Raw genomic sequence first — 10,191 nt, 5'->3', positions numbered from 1 at the left:
GTCACATAAATCACAATGTGATGGTTAAGTCGTCGGTAATTGTCCTGCTCATTAAAATTACAACAAGCACTTCAATTTACATTTTGTATTTATTTATTTTTTTAAATGATTCAATAACTTGTTTTCCTAACGTTTTTTTCTGAGATCCCCACATTGCGTCTGAGTAAAAACATTCATGAGTTTGTATATTTAAAAAAAAAAAAAAGTGAATCACTGTAGTAGACACCTCAATCCACACACTTCCTCAGGAATATACATAAAAATGCATACAAGTGTTCTTATGTATTTCACACACATTTATAAAATACACATTGAGTGTACAGTAGATTATTTGCTCAAATTGCGGGGGTAATTAAATTGGGTTTCTCTTTTCAGTCAGTCATCATGAAATGTTCCATGTAGAGAGAAAAAAAAACAAACAAAAAAAACTAATCACCTATGGCAGTCTTTCACAGAAAGACCTCAGCAAGGCAAAAAATAAACTCAAGCCTACCCTGCCTTTACCAAACGCAGACATGAAAAACGATCACTCCTTGATACAAAAATGAAATTTTACAATTGACAAGTGCATGTAGTACCAAAGTTCAGGGTAGAACAAACAATGTATCTGAAGAATGCTTCTAATTGGATGAAAGATTTTCAGAGCTACCACTTCTTCTTCCCGAGTTGCTGACCGGTATCAGCGTCACATGCAAGTTAACCAAATCAATAAAAAGCACTCTATTTGACAAGAAATTATACCTATAAAACAAACAAAAAAACTGTGTAAATCAGGGCTGGACTGGCCATATGGCATACAGGGCAGATCAGATGTCTGGTGGGCCAACATCTTTTGGTGCTATTTATTATTTTCTTCCATTTCACTCCGAGACCAGCCCACATTTTAGAATGAGCGGCCCATGATTCAATTTGTAATACAGACAACAAACTGAACCACTTCAGTGGCAGAGCTATGTGGTAGCCAGAGCAAATTTGATAAAAATCTGTCATTAGAATAGAACGTTTGATTCTTGTAATCAATGTCAATTTTCCACCATTTTCACACCATAGCAAACCAACATGGATTGCTTTTTTTTTTTTTTTTCATGAAACCCTGACTGTGAAGTGAGTTGCAGGCATGTGTATGGAGCGGCCGGTCGAAGTTAAAAAAAAAATAAAAATAAAAAAAAATGCCAGGCCCAATATTTTTGGGCCAGCCCAGCCCTGGTGTAAATTATGTATTAACACCAGTCTTGGTGTAATTATATGAACACACACACACACAAAAAAAAAAAATGTGCAAAACTGCAAAGCATTCTCATCTGATCGAACAGCAACATAAGCCCAAGGATTATGGGGAAAGACAATACACCTTCAAAAATTAAAGCCATTCAAATCAGGGTGATATAAGGGCAAAATAAATACCTAAAAAAAAACAATTATATCAGCAGGTGCATGTCACTCCAATCAAAGTCAGAAAGAAAAGGGTTACATCACAAGAGAACACTGTATTTAGCAATCTTTACATTTCTCCCGGAAGATTTCAGTCACAAAAATTTCCAGAAAATGTCTTGTTTTTGAGTGGAAGCAGCCTTCATTTTGCTGCACTGGAGGAAAAGTTTTTTTTTGTGTGATTGTTTTGGGCCAGAATTGAACAGATTCAGCCATCACAAGTCAAACTGCACACAGGTTAGGTCCTTCAATATTCTTCTTAAGTCCTCTTTCCTCTCCTCATTTTGTTATATCACCATTCATTCAGTCAGAAACAGAATGTTCCATCTTCACAAAAACATTGTAATATCTTACAGAGGAAGTGGCAGAAACAAAATTCTTAGATATTATAAACTCAACCAATAAGAGACCGCTCGACACTCGCAAATGGTATGTCATTGTTAACGAAACAGTTTGCTATGGGTTTTAAAACCTCCTCTTGGCTCCTCAAGTGGTAGCTTCTGAAAATTATTGGTTTAAATGTGGTATTTAAAAAAAAAAAAAAATCAACTGGTGGAATGACGAAAGGAACACAGGAGACAGAATGTTAAAATATGGTCACAAAAATGTACAACAATAATCAAAGCTGATATGGTGGTGGCAAAGTCATGCTCCTGAGTCCAACAGAGACAATGGTGTTGCACAAGGGGAGGAATGGAGGGACTGTTTGGATAAAAATGTGGACGAGGATGACGAGGCTAGCTCCACAATCCTGCGTAGTTGCCATGAAGTCCAGAACATAGGGGCCCGCCAGCTACAAACAGCTTGGTGCCGGAGTGGTCGTAGCAGTGCGTATACACGGCGTTTGGAAAAGAATTAAGGTCTGAGAAATAACTCCTCCACGTTTCATCATGATTCTGGAAAAAGACAAAAAAAAAAAAAAAAAAAAAAGTAAGATTGCATGGATCACAAGGACTCAATTTGTAAATCACTCGCTAAAGATTATATACCAGCCAGCCTTTCCCTGTTGTGAGCTTGAGAATGCCATCTCCTGAACACTTCCAGTACCCTCCAGTTGATGTCAAAGGGTTCTCAAGGAATCTCTGAGCGCGGATGTCGTAGAAGAGAAGTGAACCTTGACCGGTGCCGACTGTCACAATGTGCTCATAAAAACTCACCGAACGGATTCCTGCGTAGACAATATTCAGTTTGATCTTGAGTATTCCATTTAATCTTTTTTCAGAAGTGCTGGAGGCAGATTCATTCAGAAAGGCGGGACCACTCACCACTTCCCCTCTCTCTGGAATTGACGGATTTTATGCTTTGTGTCGGTTGACGAGGGTCCAAAAAAGACACATGGGCCTGAGATCCGGCTGCGTACACCGACCAGTCCTGCCCATATGCAAGACACACGTTCTCTTTGCAGTGCGGCAGTTTGGTAGACAAAAGCTGCAGGGAAGCAATGCAGACTAACAAAATGAGAACCGAGTAACAACATAAACACCCAAACAGAAACAGATCCACTTCAAGGCAGAATTTCATGTTATTTAACAAGTTAATGTGTTCATTAAAATAATTTTTGAAAAGGTTCCAAATCAGGAATTTTGTTGTAATTTTATGTTTTGCATGTTTTTGGAAGCAGCTACATTGTTAGATAATACTTAATTTAGTAAAACTAAACTAGATTTTAAGTCAACATTAAACATTTCTTGACAATAATATATGTGACCTCACTTGTCTAAACATGACATTCGGATTAATATTACATTTGTGGAATATGCGTTGTGTAGCAAATTCCAGCCATTTTTATCCATCTCAGGGGGCAGCCATTTTGCTACTTCCTGTCTACTGATATGACACCACAGTTGCTCAAGTCTCAGGTAACAACCAATCACAGCTCAGCTTCAGAAAACAGATGAGCTGTGATTGGTCGTTGCCTGAGCCCTGAGCAACACTGATCATCTTCAGTCGAGAGCAAGTGACAAAATGGCCGCCCTCTGAGATTGATAAAAATGGCTGGATTTTGCTGCTTAACTCATATTTCACTTACGCAATATCAACCAGAATAGTTAGGTATGGATTTTTGGGGGCGTTGATTCACCTTTAATGTTTGTGTCAGCATTTACTTTTGAGATGTATGCAAATATTTAGTGGTTGCAGATGGAACTTTTCAACAGATAGGAAATATGACTACCTGATACTGTTTAGTGCACATTTTTGTGAATTAGTTGTGCTATGCTTGTCTTGAATTCTATTTCATTTATCATCGATATTGTGTTCATGTACAGCATATAACAGATGGGTTATCCAGAGCTGCCAACTCTTACGGGTTGTCCGTATTTTGTTACGGAAATCAATGAAAACTGCCGCGTTCCAGCCATAACATTGAATCTTACGGATATTATAAAAAGCTGCTAGCTGCGGTGACGTAATGTGTCACTGCTCATTCATGAGTAGTAGAAGCCAGCAGATGCGTCCAACGTGAAAGCTAACATCTTGAGGCTAACCTCGATCGCTGTTATTCATATCAGCGGAATAATTGCAGTGACATAAAATATTACTACAATATTGGGTATAAGTATCATGTGATCTATGATTGGTATAGTATAGTGTGTGCAGAAGCGGGAAAGACCGTGGAAGTGGAAGACAAAGCAAGTGAGAGTGAATCAACTTTTAATTCCACTACCAATGTTCCATAGTAAAATTGTTTGCTGCTGAAATGAGATGGAATAAAGCCAGTCATTGCCATTCATGCAATTCTAGTCAGACAAATTGTTCTGGAAGTGAATTTCAATAGGTTGGCAGCTGTAGTAATCACTGAATATATCTATCAGCTAATATACTTTATAAATTAAAAAAAAACAAAAAAAAAACAGTATCAGACACAAAAATTCCCTCTCACTACGCCTGTATTATACACTGTATTTTCAAAATGTAAAAACACTAAGTGCTATGAACTTGCCTTGCACAAGCTGTGCTCAGCTTTCCATAGGTGGAAGAAGCCATCTAAAGATACAGCACCCAATTCCTGAAAGAAAATCATCCACACCAGGAAACATAAGCCCACTGGATCTTTTAGAAACCTGAATGACTTCAGACCTAGAAGCCATCAAGATTCACAACGATTGTTTGAAGATAACGCTTACTTTGTGGTTGTTGTTGAAGGCCAACGCGCGGACTTTACAGTTGTATGGGTTGGTGTACTCCTTTGGGATGTCTTTGAGGGCTCGGTGGGAGATGTGGGCATAAGTGGGCATGGGCGTCTCGTTCTGACTGTGCTGTGTTTGGCTCACTACTTCTTCTGTTACTTCCCATAGCCCCATGGAGCCATCTCGTGAACCTAGAAATGGAATAGCAACAAAACACGTAAGGCTTGCGTCAAGTAATGAATTACCAGCCCAAATGTGGTTCCCATCACAAAATATTTCAGTAAAAGGTGAGATAATAATGAGATAATAATGAGCCGTTTAGCTAATGGCATATTTTGTGCTGAAAGAGGGTGATGTTTGAATTTTGCAGAAATGCAAATTGCAAAATCGAAGAAAAAAATGCAAAAATCTGTCTTTCAATTTAAATTCAACATTTAGTTGTTGTTGTTTTTTTGTTTTGTTTTTTTTTGGGGGGGGGGTATTTTTTCACATGTCATTGAAGCAGGAACAAAACAGCCATTGTGGTGCAGGTTGTGTAAAACCCCTAACACCAGTCATTCATACAGAGAACTCACCAGACACTGCCATCCTGTCACTGATCCATGCTATTGAGAAGATCCAGTCATTGTGGCCATCCTAACAAACAAGTGACCACCATGAAAAAAGAAAACAAGTCTCATGCTGGTTTTTTTTTGTTAATAGTATATAGTAAATGTTTAGTGATAGGGCTGGGTCTCGATTCAGATTTCCAGGATCGATTCGATTCACAAGGTCCCGATTCGATTAGATTCACGATTCACAATGATTTTCGATTCACTTGAGGAATTCATGCAGCACCTATTTTAAACAGTCAAAAGTACCAGTGCTGCAAATAGTAGAAACCTCTTGCTGTAATTTAATGCATTAGTAAAAATATGAATATTTACATTACGAATTGAATCCATTGCAGTTACATTAATACTCTGTTTTATTTAACTCATTCACTCCCATCCATTTTCATGTTATATTGCTATAAAAAACATGGAACCTACCACAAGAAAAATGTCTCTCTTCTTTCATCAGGGAGAAAAATAAAAAAAATTAAATAAATAAAAGTACGTTTTTTATGTTTTTATGTTTTGTAACAATTATTATTAGAAGATTCATCATTATTTACAAACCTGTTGAAAATACTGGGGAAAAAAGAGCTTGTTGCAACATGGACCTGGTTGATCTCGTATACTTTGCTGCCACCTGCTGGCCGTTTTTTTTTTTTTTTTTTTTTTGTAATAACTACCATTGCTTTAAGCAACCACTTCAGGTCAGAAATTGCATAAAAGCCTTCATACAAAAACTCTAGCAAACAAAAACCTAAAAAACGTATAAATATGTTTTTGGGAGTGAATGAGTTAACATGACCTTTAAAAAAAAAAAAATTAAATGAATTACAACCACAGTACAAGCTGTGTAAAAAAAAGTGACAAAAAACACTGGCATTCACATTGTTGTTTTTGTGCAAATGTTCTAGTGCTGGTTGAGGGGAGGGGGTGGTGGGGAGATGATCGATACTGGCTTCCTCCGTGTAAGTGACATGGGCTCGGAAGCATTTGTTTGTGTGTGTTGGATGTGTCGTGTGTGTGTGTGTTAGGGGCGTGGTCGATATATCGATACATGATTTTATGTATAGATATTGGGATATGAAAAGGCTTATCGATACGATATCGATATATCGATATTTTGAACCCAGCCCTATTTAGTGACACCAACCACGATGAATATGTGGAAAGATTTCTCCACTTTAACAGTTGTAAGTGTTGTTGAGAAAGACCGGACAACTCACATCGCCAACACAAACAGGGTCCAGTGTGGGCAGCTTGTAGATGGCTAGGCTGTTGGGGTTGTCTCCCCCAGTGGCTAGGAGGGTTCTTGAGGGGTTGATCTCAATAGCATGGATCCCGCATCCCTGCTGGTCGAGCCGAGAATGAGAGCTTGCCGTGGTGTGGTAATTCTGCACTACCACAGAGCCTCCACCATGACATTCCCTGTCCTTCAGCATGGGAATCCGAGTGATCTGCCCGGTCATGACATTGGTTACAAAAAGCTGCAACATAGAAGGGGGGGGGGGTGAAGGAAGAAAAAAATAAAAGACACATTTGATTACACACCTGTTACGTTAAGGTTTACATACAAAGAGCCCATCATCAACGATAATAGTACCAAAATGGGACTCTGGTTGGGATTCTGTGTCAATAATAATAACTAATAATAATAATTTGGGTCTTGGAGCTATTACAAATAACTAGGGGTGTCAAAATTACTGCCTTAACTTTGAGTTAATTTAAAGTTCCTTTAATGCCATATATTTTTTAATGCACGATTAATGACCGACCACGCCTTACTTGGAAAGCCTGTACAAGGGGGGGGAAGTTCAGTCGTAACGCAGCAGACACGTTCACATCAAAATTTACCAGTAATAAATTTAAAACAATGCATATATTTGTGTAGAGTGGAGCTAAGTTTTATTTTACAATTTTAAAAATGTGCAGTATTTCACAAGTTACTTCATGTTAAAAAATTAGATTGCTCATAATATGAAAAGAAAAAGGCACTGAGCTGTCAGCAACATCTTACAAATGCAATTATGACATCTAGTGGCAGAAAAATAACAACAGAAATCAATATCACACTCATTTTTTTACAGTACAGTAAATCTTTTAATTTTAACTAAATTTGATGAATTATGAAATTACTGTATCAATGATTACAGATGCCATATGTCTATTAAGTTAACATTTTTTCCACTTTTATGTTAACAAGAATATGAACCTTAGGGAAAAAAATATTGTACATTTTACAGTACATTTAAAACAGATATAAAACTTGCGATTAATCTCGAGTTAACTATTGAAGTCATGTGATTTATTATGATTAAAAATTTTAATCACCCGACACACCTGAAAATAACATTTAAGAAAGGAAAAACTTCTCACCGTGTTGCATTTGGTCCCGCACACAACCTGCTGTTGGTTGAGCCACTGTGAGGCAAATACTTTGTTAAGACGCCCGAGAGAGAACTCCCTCTCCTTCAGGATGCCAGGGAGCCTGCCGGCCGCAAAGCCACGCAGGCTCCGCTGGAGCTGCAACTCATGCTGCTGCTGAGGTCTGAACTCTCGGCCCCGGAGGGCGCAGACGACCGAGTGGCGACTGCGCCAGCAATGCACATGACGTGAAGAACAAGAGACACGGCTCCGCTTGTATGGCGCTTGACACCAGCCCAGCTAATAGAAGGAAAGAAAAGTGAGACATTGGTCAAGTTGGAAAAAAAACATTCAAATAATGTTTTTCTTAACTTTAGTCTTTAATTTTATCTACACGGACAAGTAAGTTGTTGATCATCTTTATAGACAACTACTTTCTAAGTCAAGACCTATTTAAAGTGAATATAAAAATAACTCTTTTGTAAATTGTGTGTTTTTCAAAACAAATGCAGACCATAAATAAAATGTGTATTTTCAGCCGAACGCAAACTGAAAAGAGAACTAACATAATGTGGCTCCTTAGTACACATTCACCATTTAAATTTTGAAGAAGTGGGCTTATTGGGAAAGAGCAAATCACATTCAAGTCTATGGTCAAGGCACATGGAGAATAACAATTTTCTATACTGTTGGTCCTGATTAGGGTTGAGGTTGAACTGGAGCAAATCAGTTTAGAGCAGTGGTGTCAAACATACGGCCCGCGGGCCGGATCAGGGCAGGTCCACAAAGGTGTTTAATCTGGCCCACGAGATGATTTTCTAAAAGTTAAAAAAAATAAAATAAAATAGTAGTCGGACCAATTAATCACCTGGCCACAATCAAAACATATACATTTGTAATTTCACAAGCAATCCTCAAATGAGCAATGCAACCTGGAACTGCCCTACATATGATTATTTTACACACCACCTAAAGTTGTGGTTTGTTTAAAAAACAAAATAAAGTCATAGACCGACACAAACGTTAAATACGACAAAAAAAATTAATTACTGGTAACAAACACATATGACAAGGATTAACGTACTTCTAACTTCATTAACCGCGCCACACAATGCATTCTGGGAACAATATACATGCAAAACAGGAAGCTACAACATGTCCAGAACTCATACAAGCAAAGTGTTGCTGCTTTCCATTTGTATTTGTATTTGTGTTATTTTTTGGAACAATACAATTACAGTTGAGCCCCATAATGTGGGCCCACAAATAGCGAAAATCTACGTTTAATTTATGCCAATTGTTTTTAAGTTATATGCCATGATTTTACCAATCCGGCCCACTTGGTAATGTATTTTAGTCCAAGTGGCCCTTGAAGCTAATATGAGTTTGACACCCCTGGTTTAGAGTGTTCAATTAACGTGACTTGAACATTTGCAGTCAACGGACCGCATTTGTGTGAATACCAGGCGAGTCAAAAATGTTCCAGGACTGGTGTCACAAATGTATTTCCTCTTGTAATCCTCCTTTTTCCAAGACCATCCACAGCTCCATCGTCAAACACCAACTTGATGTTATCTATAAACACGCTGGTTGATCTGTCCTCATTTAATGAAAAAAAGTCTTCATTTTGGTTGGCTTACATAAACGTTTTGTGACGGTAGTCCTGGAAATTTTCTGACACACCTCGTATTTTATAGTACTGTACAGTAATACATACGGTATAGTCTACATTGACTCTGAAAGAAAAACGGGGGTTTTAAGACAAAGACAAAGTCGACACCGGTCATTGTTTCCTAGAGAGGGTAACAATGTAAAAACCTAAATAGCACTTCATATATGATCAAGATGCAGCATGATCGGCTACCTTTAGCGGCCGTTGTGATGTGGCTAACGTTTGCAACATTGACGGATGCACATGCACACGTTATAAACATGTTCTAGTGCATTTGACATTGGTTTCTGAATGGTTTAGCGACACCAATTGTTCCAGTGTCTTAAAGGTTTAACTGCTGACACAGATTAGATTACTCGATCATATTTAGCACAAAGCTAGTTAGCATGCTAACATCAGCCAGTGAGATCCACCGGTGTCCGCCTACCTGTTGTTGGTCCTTGGGCTCCCCTGCCTTTCTTTTCCTGCTAACTGTTTTTCTCGCCATAGTCTGACACACACAATTCCCTCACCCACATGGAGGGTAAACCTGACTCTGGACGTTGGATCATATAATGTCGATACACGATTTTGTTCTGTGGCCTTTGCTGGCAGCGTCCGGTGACACGCAAGGACGATTACATACGGGATGCGTTGCCTCGTCGCCGTCGAGAGTATCTTGGAACTGATTCGCGTTAACTTTCAATATATTTACGACACTAAACAATACAAAGTATAGTGTCGCTCGTTTATTTTGTTTATTTTATTTTTGAGCCACTAGCTTAGTGGTTTCTTTTCCCCTCGCAGAGTCGCGTCAGCAACGACGAGATCATTGGCTAAGCGCGCAGCCGCACTCATTAAACGTCAACAAAAACAAGGTCACACGTGAACGCGCCCGTAGTACGTGCTCGTTCACTATGATTGCACGCGGCGATTCATAATTCTCAGTCTTCCTTTGATTGGCACAGTAACGTTAGTTTAACGTAATTTTTGCGCGGCATAAAACTTTCTTTTTTCTTTTTTT

At 38.5% G+C, this 10,191-nt stretch overlaps 1 protein-coding gene across 1 annotated transcript; it reads right to left on the bottom strand.

Annotated features, from left to right (window-relative positions):
• Positions 1-70: 70 nt before the first annotated feature.
• Positions 71-10,041, bottom strand: dcaf12 (DDB1 and CUL4 associated factor 12). Its single transcript, XM_077530238.1, has 9 exons — positions 9,616-10,041; positions 7,529-7,816; positions 6,379-6,639; positions 5,135-5,195; positions 4,557-4,750; positions 4,373-4,438; positions 2,697-2,859; positions 2,421-2,599; positions 71-2,327 (listed from the first exon to the last, which is right to left on the bottom strand). The coding sequence occupies exons 1-9, from the start codon at positions 9,673-9,675 to the stop codon at positions 2,169-2,171; spliced, it is 1,431 nt and encodes a 476-aa protein (XP_077386364.1). The 5' UTR covers positions 9,676-10,041; the 3' UTR covers positions 71-2,168.
• Between the last annotated feature and the right edge of the window lie 150 nt (positions 10,042-10,191).

This window comes from Festucalex cinctus, chromosome 8 (genome assembly GCF_051991245.1).
Source record: "Festucalex cinctus isolate MCC-2025b chromosome 8, RoL_Fcin_1.0, whole genome shotgun sequence".
Lineage (NCBI taxonomy): Eukaryota > Metazoa > Chordata > Actinopteri > Syngnathiformes > Syngnathidae > Festucalex > Festucalex cinctus.
This window is presented reverse-complemented; position numbering and strand designations above follow the sequence as displayed.